The 15,921-nt window shown below is 36.7% G+C and overlaps 1 protein-coding gene and 1 pseudogene across 1 annotated transcript; both read left to right on the plus strand.

Annotated features, from left to right (window-relative positions):
• Positions 1-553: 553 nt before the first annotated feature.
• LOC101707675 (olfactory receptor 52D1-like) lies at positions 554-1,501 on the plus strand. The gene has a single exon (XM_004863467.2). It carries the CDS (start codon positions 560-562, stop codon positions 1,499-1,501), a length of 942 nt encoding a protein of 313 aa, XP_004863524.1. The 5' UTR covers positions 554-559.
• A 13,303-nt stretch (positions 1,502-14,804) lies between these two features.
• On the plus strand, positions 14,805-15,748 carry LOC101707313 (olfactory receptor 52M1-like; annotated as a pseudogene).
• Positions 15,749-15,921: the final 173 nt, after the last annotated feature.

A 15,921-nucleotide genomic window follows, 5' to 3' on the forward strand; every position in this document is an offset into this window, starting at 1 on the left:
TAAGCATAACATACAGGAACTTTCTTTTATCAATTTGCCACCATGGACTCATTTGTTTCATGACACAAGGCAGACATAAATGAAAATATCTTCCCAAACCCAAGCTCCTAGTAATAATCTGCTATTCTGTATTTCCATGAATTCAATTTTTATAGATATCATGTATGTGAGATCATGTCATAGTTATCTTTAATTTTTTAATTTAAAGGTCCAGAATGCTTTGGAACAAAAATTAAACAACTTCTCTAAGGGTCCTTTGATTAACACAAGTGGAATAATTTCTCTACTTCCTGGGTCATTTGAATGACTTATCCATATATCTTTTACTGCCATAATCACTTGGGAATAAAATCATTTGTTTGTGCCATTTTTTCCCTTAGAATATTGATCTCTAAAGTTCAAAAATTAGGCATTAGATCCCATTTGTTTTATCTGTGAAGTAAAAACTATTTCTCAAGTATTCTATATAAATTAATGCATTTGTTAATATATTAAGGGAAAGATGAATATGAAAAAAATCCCATGATTCTACAACTGAGCACACCCAGTAGTACTTATCATGCCATTGTTAAACAGTAGTAATATGTATCCCAGTACCTTTCTTCTCCTTGGCATCCCAGGAATGGAAGCCATCCACACCTGGCTATCAATCCCCTTCTGTCTTGTTTACCTGTGTGCTCTCTTGGGGAATTTCTCTATTCTCTTTATTATCAAAACAGATTCCAACCTGCATAAACCCATGTACTTTTTCCTCTGTATGCTCGGTGTGGCTGACCTAATCATCTCAACTACTGCTATACCTAAAATCCTCAGCATTTTTTGGTTCCATGACAGACAGATCTATTTTGAAGCCTGCCTTTTACAAGTATTTCTCATTCATTCACTATGCAGCATGGCCTCAGGATTTATTTTGGCTATGACTTTTGACCTCTATGTAGCAATCTGCAATCCTCTGAGACATTCCATTATTCTGAAACATACAGTTATCCAGAACATGGGGTTAGCTATTGTTTTTCATGGGGCTTTACTTTTTAGTCCTCAGCCATTCATGCTTCGGTGGCTTTCTTACTGCAGAACTAATATCATTCCTCATACATACTGTGAATTCATGGCCTTGGTCAAGCTTGCCTGTGCAGAAACTAGGATCTGCAGAATATACAGCTTAACTGCTGCTTTCCTAACTGGTGGATTAGATTTCATGTTGATCATATGTTCCATGGTCATCCTTTACACTGTATTCCATCTTCCATCCAAGGCTGCTCAACTCAAGTCCTTGGGCACTTGTGGATCCCATGTTTGTGTGATCTTAGTAGCCTACACTCCAGCCTTTTTCTCCTTCCTTACTCACAGGTTTGGGCACAATGTGGCTCCTCATATTCACACCTTTGTTGCAAACATCTGTCTCCTTGTTCCACCCATGATGAACTCAATGATCTATGGCATAAGGACCAAGAGAATCAGAGAATGTTTTCTCCAAATCTTAACATCTCACAAATTCTAAAACAATCAAGTCTCCCCTTCACATGTTTCCATGACTTATGAAAGCAAAGCAGTATGCTCATATTTCTGATCACATTAAGTGATTTTAACATACACTGTTTGACACTGTCTTGGTTGGACGGTAATACTTTTGCTTCTAAAACATTTAATGGAATAACAAAAGGTAGTGCTCAAGACTATTGCCACTGAAGTCGTACTATTTAGTTTTGAATTCCAAAACAGCCTCTTATGGTACTACTTGTGTTGATCTTTACGAGACAACTCTCTGTGGCTACTTTCTTAATAGTAAATAGTGATATTGATGTTTCAGAAAATAATTTTGAGACTTTAAAAACATTTCCTTTTCAATGCTTGTTCTTATAAAAGATTCCATTTGTTATTTATTTAAAGCAATGCTTCTGTATCTTCAGAATATTGTCTGTCATACGGCAATCAATATAATTAAAAGTGATAGAAAAATTTCTCAAGAACTTGTGATTTGGTGCCACTAGGGCTAATTTATTATGATCTCAATAAAGTTTAAAATTTTAAAAGAATTATCTAGCAGCATAAATTAAAATGGAATCCAGTGTTTTAAATTGAAGTTAGTTCAATCATTAAAGGATCTATTTTCATTAGTTTTGATGACAAACTGAAAATTTCCCTATAAACATGGAAAACAAAGTTTCAAGAAAGAGGAAAGAAATTAAGTTATAAAAACTGGCCTGCTACGTTCTTAGAAACATCTTCACTGCCATGTTTATACTGATTGCACATCAGTCTATTTCAGAAGAAAGTGATGCCCTTGGCTTAAGGGCCAACTCCCACATGCGATTTTCCTGTGTGGAAACTTCAGTTAAAATTTAAGAAGTACCTTCAATTATTTCTATCTCAATGGCAACACATATCCTGGAATATTCATGAGCCAAGTCTATCAATCTTATAAGAGTTTAGACAATTTCTTAACCAGAAAAGATTGTTTCAGCAAATATATACTGAATGCCTAATATGGCCTACTCGTGACAAATGTCCTCAAAGTATACCTACCCTGTGCTTCATATAATGCATATTTAGTAGAGATGGAGAATCTTCAGTTCTGCATAAAAGTAACATATATAATGAGCAAATAATTTTTCATTCTGAAAATGTGATATGTCAGAAGTAAATCATTCTGAAAGAATAGATAACAGGGGCAATTGTAGACAAAATGGTCATATTGTCTCTCAGCAGAGATTTGAAATACTCCAAACATTTTTTAAAGCTAGAGAAATAAAAATCCATGCAAAGAAAGAATATGTAAACATTTATGCATGGAAGTAAACATCAGAAACAAAATGAGTAATGGAAAGAGTGGTAAATTTAGAGAAAGCTGCACAAATCATAATTATTTGCATAATACAATTGTATGACTGTTGATAGGACCATTTGTATATTGAAGAAAGAAAATGAAACAACACTATTTTTAACCATCAGTCAGAAACTCTCCTTGGAAGAATGTAACTGATTCTCTTGTACCATACTAGCACAGAAGAGAAATGTTAGGGGCAGTGCATCACCAGAGAAGAGAAATTCTCCAACTTACTGTAACTTCTTTGTCAAATTCAGGGTCATGTTTGAGTAAGTATAGGATATTGAATTATGACACCTGTGTTGGCATATCTAAAAAATGTAAAGCCCATTTAAAAACAAAAACACAAAATGACAACAACAACAATGTGATAAAAAATTTTAAAGTAGATAGACAAGGTTCATTGATAAGAAAATAATTCCCACTGACACAGACTTCAGATTTTTGTCAGAGCATGTTATAGCTTAGTTCTTGGAAGCTGTGCGAAAATAATGATCCATGATCAATGAAATAATAATGCTAGCAATGCCAAGGTACATGATGCAGGAAGAGATCACAATTTGCAGAGGACTGGACATCGTGGATATATTGTAAAATGCCAATATCTCCTAGCAAATTATGTTTCACGGAAGGAAGTAGAGGTCGTCTTATTAAGTGAAGGAAGAAGTTGTATACTGCTGGAAAAGAGGCAGAATCAGTGATAAGCCCTGTGATGGCTAGGTTAGGCTAAAGTTACAAAGTCCTCTTATGAAGTAAAGGTACAATTACAGTCATTTGTATAGAATTATACACATTTCAAAAATAATAAGGGTAAGTTTACAGAGCATTATCTTCTAAACCAAGTTGAGAGGATGTTTTTGTAGTGTCATGGTCACCTGATTCACAAAGACAGACGGTTAATAAAATGTTTTTCCTGAATTCTGGATAAATGTCAGTCAACAAAGCTATTTCTCAAACTATATCTCCAAACAAACCAAGACATATCATAAATCTTAGGGCAACTATCTCAATAAAAATATAGAAATGTTTTTTAAAAAAATTTCCAACTTGAGACAGTCCCTCATTCCCAAATCCACTGACTGAAGGAGAATGCATGTCCCTAAGAATCAGAATATTGAAATGATGTTCCATGTGTATTTAGGAAGCAATCTTCCAGTCCTTCTATACAGATACCACATCCAGAGAATCAGAAGGACTATGGTTTCTATGTCCCCTCTAAAATTCACATTGTAATTTAAACGCTATTGTAACAGCATTAAGAATTGAGTTGTTCTGACAGAACAACAGAGTAAAACTTTATTATGGACATGAATCAGTTATCATGGGAGTGGACTTCTCATAAAAGGATGAGTTTGGCTGGATTTTTCTTTTCTTCTTGTTTGTGTTTTCCTCACCATGTTATATTCTCAGATATGATATGATACAGCAGGAAAGACCAAACCTAATGCTATTACCATGCCTTTGGACTTCCTAAAATTCAAAGCTATAAGAAATAAATTGCAGTCTTTATAAATCTCAGTCTCAGGTATTCTGTCATAGCACCAGAAAACACACTATGGAAACTGTAAAGAAGAATAAATATACACTACAGAAACAATTGAACTCATATAAATTTGTACAGTATTCATAAACCCAAAGCATTATCATTCCTCCCACATTACAATGAGAAAGGAAGGGAGAAAGTAAAAATGAATGTTTGTCTTAGCCACGGTTCACAGTAGATTAGACTATTCCAATAGTTATGTTTCCTACTAAATAATTGGAATAAACATATTGATAATTGACAGAACTTCCATGCTCATTTCTTCACCAATAGATAGGAGGAAAGCTTTTTTCTATGCCTCTCATTCAGGGAGTAAACTAAAACAGCCTCACTGGAAAAGTGCAGAGATCAAGCTTATAGTCAAGAGGAGCTGAAGGAGATATGAAAACTTATTATAAGAAAGTATTCTCATATGGACCATCAAATGAAAAATGGACATTAGATAAAAGCTAAAAAAAATGAAATATGGACTTTAAACATAATTTTTAAAAAATTTAAAGATATCTTATAGAATCAGAATGACAGCAAAATTTTCTCCAGCACAGTTTTGATTATTTTATTTACCTTAGTTGTTACACTATCAAATCTTTTATTGGATAAAGTGTCCAATCATTTATAGGCTGGTATAATACCATAGTCATGTATTGGATACTGGTCAAATGCTGATGATAACTCTAAATATAATGAAACCCCCATAATGAAGGGTTTATGATCTGGGGTAATAGTAGAGTTATTATATTTTGCTAATATATTCATTTCTACATTATTTATTATATTAATTGTTTCACCAATAGTTTGGCTTGTTACTTTTATATTAATTTAAAACAAGTGAAATTTTAGAAACTACCACAAAAGAAAGAAAAGCAAAGAAGACAGAAAGAAAGAAAGAAAGAAAAAGAAAGAAAGGAAAGAAAGAAAGAAAAGAAAAGAAAAGAAAAGAAGAAAGAAAGAAAGAAAGAGAGAGAGAAACATAGATGTGTCATCTTGGAAAAGAAACATGCTGTTACGAAATAAACTACTCCAAACCCAGTGTGGTTGGCTAAATAGTAATATGCTGATGTTCACTGTGACAAACATAGTAAAGTAATAAAACATGTTGTCAAGAGGAGAAACCAGATGAGGATTATATGGGTACTCTACTGTCTTATGACTTTTCTTAATATTTCATTTGTGAAGATTTTCTAAAACATAGCTCTAATAAGCAGATTTTGAGTCTTTTAGAGTCTGCTTAGTAAATACATAGCAAAACTTCACTCTACCCATCTACAGCCACAGATAAATAACATGTGCAGCTGTGCAAACCAATTTCTCTGCTGCCCTTTGGAGCTGTCCATCCTAGACTCCCCCACAATCTAAGCCACATCACCGAGGTATATAAGCCTCCTTTCCTCCTTCGAGTTCCCTTGTCTTCCTCTCAGCTGGCTGCAGCTTGTAGGTGATATTGTACTGTGGAGAACTTGCCCCCTTTGCCAATTTATACACAGGTGTCAGTGTATCACCCAAATGCTGCTCCTGTGTGCTACTGCCAAATAATGGACCTACATTGTCATATGCTCAGCCCTGAAAATATTTAAATCTTCTACAATATCAGGAAAAGTGAATCTCTAGCAACTTTCCTACTAAATTGATCTGTTGTGAATGTTTAACAAAACATCTATATTATTAACACAAATTCTAACATGTTATAGCCAATAGTTGGTTACTAAATTCAGCCCTGAAATAGCTAAAAGAGGCTGCAATTGTCTTATGTAGTTACATTGCTTAAGTAAAAAAATAGGAAGAACTGAAAGCCATTCAAGGTTTTAAAAGTTAAAAAATACGGGGCTTATGGCTTTTAGGTGTTGTACAGATTTTCTTCATTAACAAAAAGATACATTCCTGCAATTAGGTTGCTTGTTTTGGGGGGTTTTTAAAAATTCTTTTATTGGTACATTGTAGGTATACAACACAATTACATTTCTCATTGGGAATTGTACCTTTACATAATGCATCTTGGTTCTTATTTTTTCCCCATTCCTAGCCCTCCCTTCACCCCCTCCACCCTTCCCTATTTACAAAGACTTTATTTCCATTTTTTCCATTTCTCATCATTTTTCCTTTCTCTTCTTTTCTTTCCCCTGCCCCTCCCACTACCCCTACCCCTTTGGACCGTTTCTTCCTATTTTGCATTATCATTCTAATCAATGGTACATTTTAGGTATACAATATAATGACATTCATCACTGGAAATTTGCACCTTTACATAGTCTCTCTTGGTTCTTATTTTTCACCCTTGCCCAGCCCTCCCTTCAACCCCTCCATTCTCCCCTATTTACAAAGATTTTGTTCCTATTTTTCCATTTTCTCATATTAATCCTATTCCCTTCTATCCTTTCCCCTAGCCCTCCCACTTCCTTCCCCTTTGCCCCTTTTCTTCCTATTTCACATGACCTATTATATATTTAGTCCTTATTTACACTTTCAGTTTCTCACACCAGAGAAACTATTCAGTACTTATACATGTGTGTCCTATTTATTTCACTTAAGAGTATTGCCTCAATATGCATCCACTTAGGTATAAATGTCTCTAATTTCTCATTTTTTATGACTGAGTAATACTCCATTTAATAAAAAAAATCACATTTTCTTTATCCAGTTGATGGGCATTTGGGCTGTTTCCAAGTTTTAGCTATTACAAACTGTGCTGCTATGAACATGGGTGCACATATATCATTGTGGTATGATTCTTTTAATTCTTTGGGGAAGATCCCCAGCAGTGGAATAACAGGGTCAAATGGCACTTCCAGTCCTAGTTCTTTGAGGTATCTCCATACTGATTTCCACAGTGGTTGCACCAGTCTACACTCCCACCAGCAGTGGAGCAGGGTTCCTCTTTCCCCCACAGCCCTGCTAGCATTTGATATTGGTTGATTTCATGATAGCAGCCATTCTTTCTGGAGTGAGGTGGAATCTCAGCATTGTTTTCATTTGCATCTCTCGAATGACCAGTGATGTTGAACATTTTTTCATGTATTTATTTGCTATTTCTACTTCTTTGAGAAATGTCTGTTCATTTCAGATGCCCATTTTCAGATTGGGTCTTTAAATTTGGGAGGTCTGATCTTTTTAAATTCTTTATAGTTTCAAGATAGTAGACCTTTGTCTGAGGAAGAGCAGGTGAAGATTTTTTCCCACATTGTGGGTTGTCTCTTCACACTGCTGGTGGTTTCTCTTGCTGTGCAGAAGCCTTTTAACAAGAAGAGATCCCACTTATTGATTGTGCTAGTTCACGGGCAACTGAGTGAGGTTTTGTTCATAAAGTCTTTTCCTACACCGATGTCTTCAAGGGTTCTACCTTACCTCTGTTCCAACTGGTTCAGAGTTTCTATTTTAATATTTAGATCTTTAATCCATTTTGATTTTAGTTTAGTGCATGGTGAGAGATACAGGTCTAGTTTTAATCTTTGGCAAGTTGAAGACCAATTTTTCCAGCACCATTTATTAAAGAGGCTATCTTTCCTCCAGTGAGGGTGTTTGGCTCCTTTATAGAAGATGAGATGACTGAGTGTGTCTGGCATTGTTTCTGCATCTTCTAATCTGTTCCACTGGTCCTCAAGTCTGTTTCTTTGCCAGTACCATGCTGTTTTTATCACAGTAGCTTTGTAGTAGAGTTGTAGGTTGGGGATTATGATACCCCATGGCATGTCTCTGTTCCCTAGAATTGCTTTTGCTATTCTGGGTCTCTTCTTCTTCCAAATGAATTTTTGGATTGTTTTCTGAAGGTCTATGAAGTATGCTGCTGGGATCTCAATTGGAATTGCATTAAATCTATATAGCAGTTTTGGAAGTATGGCCATTTTCACTCTATTAATCCTTCCTACCCAAGAGCAGGGGATGTCTGTCCATTTTCTGATATCATCTTCAATCTCTCTTTTCAGAGTGCCATAGTTTTCAGAGAAGAGGTCTTTGATTTCTTTCATTAGGTTGATTCCTAGGTATTTCAATTTTTTGGATGCTATTGTGAAAGGAATTGTTTACCCTATTTCTCTCTCAGTGAGTCTGTCATTTGTGTAGAGGAAAGCTATTGATTTTTGTGTGTTGACCTTGTAAACAGCTACTTGACTGAATCTGGTTATTAAGTCTAGAAGACATTTGGTGGAGTTTTAGTGGTCTTCTATAGACAGTATCATGTCATCTGCAAATAATGATAATTTGACTTCTTCATTTCCTATCTTTACTCCTTTTATTTCTTTCTCTTGTCTAATTGCCAGGTGCACTAGTGTTTTGTGCATAGATATTTATGATTGTCATCTCTTCCTCTTGGATTGTTCCCTTTACAAGGATGTAGTGTCCTTCTTCGTCTCTCTTAATCAGTGTTGGTTTATAATCTACTTGATCTGCAAAGAGGATAGCTACTCCTGCCTTTTGGGGGGTTCCCATCACATGGAGTATTGTTTTCCACCCTTTAACTTTCATTCTACGAGTTTCATTTTGAATTAAGTGTGTTTCTTGTATGCAGCATATTGTTGGATTTTGCTTCTTGACCCATTCTGCCAGTCTATTTCTTTTGATTTGTGAATTGAGACCATTAACGTTGATGGTTATAACTGAAACATATTGACTTGTCATTGCCATGACTTTTTCTTTTTGTTGGGTTCTCCTCCTTTACATTTAATTTCTTGACATGCCAGATGGGTTCATTCTGCTTTGCTTCCTGGGGTTGTGATCCTCAATGTCTGTTCCTAGGCTATTGTGCCAAATTCTTTGGAGTGCTGGTTTGGTATTCACGAAGTTTCTAAGGTGCTCTTTGTCATGAAAGTATCTTATTTCTCCATCACTTTTGAAAGACAGTTTTGCAGGGTACGTCAATCTGGGTTGGAGGCTGTTTTCTTTTAGGGCTTGGAATATGTCACTGCAAGCTCTTCTTGCCTTGATGGTTTGTGTTGAGAAGTCTGCTGTGATTCTGATGGGCTTTCCTTTGTATGTGATATGTTTCTTTTCTCTGACTGTTTATAGAACTTTGTTCTTCTGTTGTGTTTCTGGAATCTTAACAATTATATGCCTATGTGTAGATTTTTTTTGATCAAGGCTATTTGGAGTCCTATATGCCTCTGTATATCTGTATTTCAAGCTCTTTTCCCCTGCTTGGGAAGTTTTCTACCATTATTTCTGTGAAGAGATTTTTTATGTCATCTCCACTCTCTCCTGTTTCTTCATTGAGCCCAATCAGTCTTATGTTATTCTTCTTTGCATCGTCTAGCAGCTGTTGGATTGATTTCTCATGGTCCCTTATAATTTTCAAGCAATTTTTCTTTTCCTGGTCATTAATTGCAATCTTATCTTCTATATCCGAAATTCTGTCCTCACACTGGCTCATTCTGCTGTGTAGACTTTCAATGGAGTTTTTCATGTCCTGGAAATCTATTTGCATCTGTTTTATGGATTCCATTTGTTTCTTGTGTTGGGATTCCATCATGTTCCTGAGTTCCTCTCTAGATTTATTAATCATGTCTTGCACTAGGGGCACAATTTCTCCTGTTATCTGAGAAATTATTTCTGATTTCATTTTTTCCAGATCCCCTTTTGTTGCCAGTTCAGTGGGTCCAGGTGGTTGAGTATCAGAGTGTTCCATCTCATTTCCCTTTGGGGTTGCTGTAGGTGATCTGGAAGTCTGGTTTTGAGACTTATTTACGTGTTTTCTCATTTTGACTGGGGTGGGGGGCTGTTAGTGCCTGCACGGATTACCTCCTCTGAGCTGGGAGAGGTGGGACAGGGGCCTGGAGCAGCAGTAGGGATGGTGACCCAAAAGCCCTTTCCTGTGGCCTGGGAGCAGTGGGAGGGATGGTGGCAGGGAAGCCCCTTCCTCTGGACCAGGAGCAGTGGGATGGCGGCTCAGTAGCCCCTACCTCTGGGCTGGGAGTGGTGGGAGGGATGGTGGCCCAGAAACCCCTTCCTCTGGGCCAGGAGCAGTGTGACAGAAGGTGGCCCAAAAGCCTTTTCCTCTGGGCTGGGAGCAGAGGGAGGAATGGTGATGGAGAAGTCCCTTCCTCTGGACCAGGAGCAGTGGGATGGTGGCTCAGAAGTCCCTCCCTCTGGGCCGGGAGCAGTGGGACTCAGTACCTTGGTCTGGTGGTCTGGTGTCCTCTGCGTCTTTGTAGTGTGGAACCAGGTGGCTGCCTGTCTGCAGCGGGGTGATTCGGCATCTTCCGCGGGACTGGGGACCTCCTTAGGTTGTTGATTGAAGTGGTCACTAAATAAGGAATTGCACATATAGTATGTGCATTACAATAATAAGAACAGAGAAATGGTCAAAGGAAACTCCAACTCGATAACTTTGCTTTTATTTGCTTAACTCTCACATATAGTACTGTAATATATAGAAAAACACAAAACTACAGTATTGTACTATACAGCACAACCAGCAAAAATTACCATACTGTATAAACAAGGTGTACTGTACAAAAATGATATATAGGCTCTATAAACAAGAAATGCAGGACTGTACAAAAAAAAGACTTTCCAGCTAATATTCGGTCATCAAATTCTTCAAAGTCCTCATCAGCATCATCACCAGAATTGCGATCATGAAATGTAGAAGTCCCAGGAAAGGGAGAAGATAAAATAGAAATGGAAGAACTTGTAGTAGGGATCCTGGTGTAGCTTTAAGAAAAATCTCATTAGTATGGTCTGTTTTGTCATTTTATTTTGTGCTTCATAAACTTCACGATAGCATCATAAAATTTCACTCATTTGCAGTTTCACTTTCTTCAACCATTCAACATTTGGATCCATAGCCTCTATTTCTAACATAGCTGTTTTCACTTTCTTTTTGGTACCGGGCATCAAACTCAGGACCTTGCGCTTGCAAGGCAGGTGGTGGCACCACTGAGCTAAACCCCAGGCCCAGCTGCATTCAGTTTTGAGAACATGCTGTAGACAGTATACTGTAGACGGTAGGTATAGTCACTGAGAATTAGATGGAGTTTTTGCATATAGAATCAAATACAGAAGTAGAGGAAGCCAACACAAGCGCACACAGTTGCTCATGTTCCTGCATCTGAAGTCTGAATGCAGTTTGTAACTCAGAACAGCTGATCACAAATCTGCCCAGTGCTCCTCAGTCTCATAAATCTGATCAGTCCTTAAACAGGTATATCACTCAAGGAAGATCACCTATATTTATATAACAAAGGCCTGGAATGAGAAGGAGACCCATTAGGAGGTGTATAGAGGTTCTGCGAGATAATTTCCTTCTTTCACTTTGTAAGCAGGGAAAAAAATCTTTTTTTTTTCAAGTTATTTTCATATGGGCGGTCCAAATGCTTATGTAGGAAAATTAAGTGACTTTTCGGTTAAAAACTAGGGTAAAAGGGAGCTGATGACCTTACCGTAGTGAAGAATTTATTACAAAATCTATCCTAATATGGCTGTGTTCCAGGTAACATATTACAAGTCAAATCAATGAAGATGATCATACTCAAGTGGGTAGAATCACTTGAGACAGTGAGCGGGAATGCAGGCACATGTAAGAGTCTGATCTTGTATTTTTTGCTGGCTAAAACAGCATTTCAAGAAGATGAGGAATAGCAATGGGTTGTTGAAGATGCAAGTACTGAAGGGATCAAACTGCAAAGCTATGAAATAGTAGATAGAGAACGTGTGATCTAAATATGAGCTTAGGGAACATTTTATGTTACTTAGTGACAATACGTAGGATACAGAATGAAGGAAATGATAGGCAACAGGAAAGTGAGCAAGACATTTACTGGAAAGATTAAACAATTGAAATAAATGAACAAGTTATTGACATGTAGAATTGTGATGAACAATCACAGCAAAGGAAAAATTGGTCCAGAAACTAAACATGCACAAGAAATGTGCAATGCTTATTCACGCAAGTTTGGAAGTCATATTTTCAAGTGTAAAATCAGAAACACAATGCACCTTCTTAATAAGTCTTCCGTGATGCAGTGACATTCCATTTGTAACCATTAAACATGTAGATAATAAAAAGCATGAGCAATGAGGATGGGAAGAACATTACAGAAAGAAGAAAACAAATCATGAAATAATCTCAGAATAGAAGAGAGTAAAGAAGTACATAATGACTGAAACTCAAACAAGTTCATGGACGATCTGGGACACAGAGAGATGCCAGAGGGGGAAAGGAAGCAGAATGCAAAGGCATTAGATGATTATGTTGGGTAGTGTGGAGTTGCATACAACCCATGATATTAAGCATTTTGTGTAAGAAAGGGCATATACTTTGAGTCATATATCATTTTTTGAATTTTAGTGATACAGTGGGAAATCCACATGAAATACAAAGCTAGGGGTGTCCAGATTTGCATCCTGGTGCTACCCTTCATAGATGTTACCCGTGTCACAACTGTTTTAAGTCTTTTGATCTTTCCATTTCCTCATCTGTTCAGTTCTAATTTACTAATTCCAATAGTTGCTTTGATGATCAGTTAAGAAGGGATTTTAAAATCTTAAACATCTAGCAACTGGTAATCCCTCAGTAAATAAACATAACCCCTTTCTTCACTTCTAAGGTTTTATATTTTTCTGATATATTCAGCTATATATATTCCACATCAAAACACTCAGCATACCTTTGGGAAATAAAGTCTTTTTCATTATCTAAAGGAAAAATTTATAACAATTATTCCCCCTAAAAGTAATTTAGTTCTTATAATTTGGGAAAAGGACCCTTTCCCAGATGGCCACTGATCACCCCACCACTCACAACCCTCAAGTCAGTGGACTCTGGAGTCAGCTGTGACCCAGTTCACAGCAGTGAAGCATGCTTTGCTGTGCTGCTGATAGAAGGTGTTGCTCCAGGAGACTCAGCTTTTCACCTGGGTGAGTGAGCTCAGAGTTAAACGACAGGAAAAATGGGAAGAGTGTTGCATCCAAACATATGCATTGGTAGAATTATGAGATCTTCAAAAAGGCATTATTTATTGTTTAAACATTCATCGCAAGGTTCAGAATGAATATTGTAGATATTTATCTAAAAAGCATGGACTCTTAACTGGTACAAATTAGTTACTATACTTGTTTATTTGCTAAAGTATAGATTCTTAGATCCTCCTAACTAGAACTATCTTTTTAAAATTTGACCAGGGTTTCAGAAACAGCTAGGAGCAAAGAAACTCAGCTTTCTTCACAATCCATATTAGAAGTTAAGCAATCACCACAATCCATGTAAAAGGAAATACATTTAGGAGTAACGGAGAAGTGTTTCTATCTAGTAGGTGATCAAATGGGCAATAAAAAGCTATGTCTAACATTTTCTCTTGATTTTAATTTCCAAAACAATCCAGACCACTACAAACTGGTTACATTAGCTTTTATTTTTATTTTACTTTCAAATTAATTTTATTGGTACATTTTAGGTATACAGTATAATGACATTCATCTTTGGAAATTTGTACCTTTACATAATGTATCTTGATTCTTATTTTTTCCCCATTCTCCTTCCCTCCCTTCATAATAAAGTGATAATGAATATTTGAGGAGACAGTTATATTTACCTTGACTTAAACATTATATCTTGTGTACATTCATTGAAAGATTTATGGATCAGCTTATTATGTTCAAATTTTAGGTATCAATTAAAAACTAAATTTAAAAATTTAGAACATTATTATTTTTGATATTGTTAATCTTCTAACTAACAAATCTATGTAGGTAAGAGAATGTTAAAAGTGTGGATAGAATGTCATACACAAAGATCTGGGACATAAACATTTCTCCTGAATGAATGTTATTTAAAAAAATATTTTTAAAAATATCCCTATTACTTCTCCATCCCAGTCTGGATTTGTGTGCTAAAGTTTAAAAATATTAGTGGTTCTGAAGGAGAAAAAAATCATAATATCTTGTCATAGAGGTAAAAGAATAGATTCTGTGATAGTAATAAAAAATGCTATAAACTGTGTAGCAAATGAATAAGCTATTCTGACAAACCTCAGACACATCAGATAGATCATTATATACTGGGATAACATTAAAAGAAATTTCAGAAAGATTAATTCCAAAATCCTTTCCATTAATAAAGTTTGATGTTCCTATCAAGTTTATTTTGCTTATAAGTGAAACAAACTGCAAATTCAGAAGGCAATATAAAGTTTTATATAATTTAATAACATTTAATATACATTAAACTTTTATATTACTGTAGATAGTTAACATTAAAAGAAATCACAAAGATTGGTGACTAATTTAATAGTAGAATTTCTTGCCTGGGTGCAAAGTTTAGGTAAGTTTCAGTAGAATCTATCCACCCTAAACTACAGTGTTAAAGATTTTCCAAGGCAGTATGTTGGGCCTTTCAAGATTCGACTGTCATCCAATTTCTTTTCAGAGTTGGTTTTAATTACATTGGCAGAAAATTATCTCCTCTAAATAAGAGGATTCTGTCCCAAGAATCAAAGGGAAAAAAGAGTCATGGAACCAGCCAATGACTCCATAGCATCTCCAACAACTTTCCGGCTAATGGGCATCCCAGGATTAGAGCACATGCACGTCTGGATCGGGATTCCATTCTGCTCCATGTACCTGGTGGCTGTGGTGGGGAACCTGACCATCCCGGCTGTGGTGAGAGCAGAAAGAAGCCTCCACAACCCATGTTCCTCTTTCTGTGCATGCTGTCACTCACTGACCTGGTTCTCTCCACATCTACACTGCCACGCATGCTCTGTCTCTTCTGGTTTGGAGCTCATGAAATAGCCTTTGATGCTTGCCTGGCTCAAATGTTCTTCATCCACAGCTTTACTGCCATGGAATCAGGGTTCTTCTTGGCCATGGCCATTGACCGCTATGTGGCCATCTGTGACCCACTGCATCATGCCACGATTCTCACCCACAGTCGCCTTGCCAAAATGGGAGCTGCTGTGCTATTGCGGGGAGTAGCCTTCTTTTCCCCACACCCCATCCTACTCAAGCAGCTGCCCTACTGCAGAACTCACATCATTGCTCACACTTACTGTGAGTTCATGGCTGTGGTGAAGCTGGCTTGTGAAGACACAAGAGCAACCAAGCGTTACAGCCTCAGTGTTGCCTCTGTCATTGGTTCTAGTGACGGCTTTTTCATTGCACTGTCTTATGTTCTTATCCTCCGTGCAGTCTTTCATCTCCCATCACGGGAAGCAAGTCTGAAAGCTCTAGGAACGTGTGGCTCCCATGTCTGTGTCATTTTCGTTTTCTACTCCACAGCTGGATTTACCTTCCTGACCCACCGCTTTGGCCACAATGTGGACCCCCAAGTTCATATCTTCATGGCCAATGTGTACCTTTTGGTACCACCCTTTTTAAATCCCATTGTTTATGGTATGAGAACAAAGAAAATTCGAGACCAAGTTCTTAATTTGCTAAGGGTAAAAATCATCTGATTATGACAACATTTTTGCAAAGATTATAACAAAATGGAAAAAGAAAAGAGCAAGTAACTATTCCTACTCTCATAGTTGACATTAAACTTATTCTCAGAGAAATCAAATATTGGTTACAGGTAATAGAAATTTGGCAATTTTAATGAAACAATATCATCCAGGTGTGACACTCT

This window comes from Heterocephalus glaber, unplaced genomic scaffold (genome assembly GCF_053883595.1).
Source record: "Heterocephalus glaber isolate CG9 unplaced genomic scaffold, H.glaber_assembly_v1.0 deba00001428, whole genome shotgun sequence".
Taxonomy (NCBI): Eukaryota; Metazoa; Chordata; class Mammalia; order Rodentia; family Bathyergidae; genus Heterocephalus; species Heterocephalus glaber.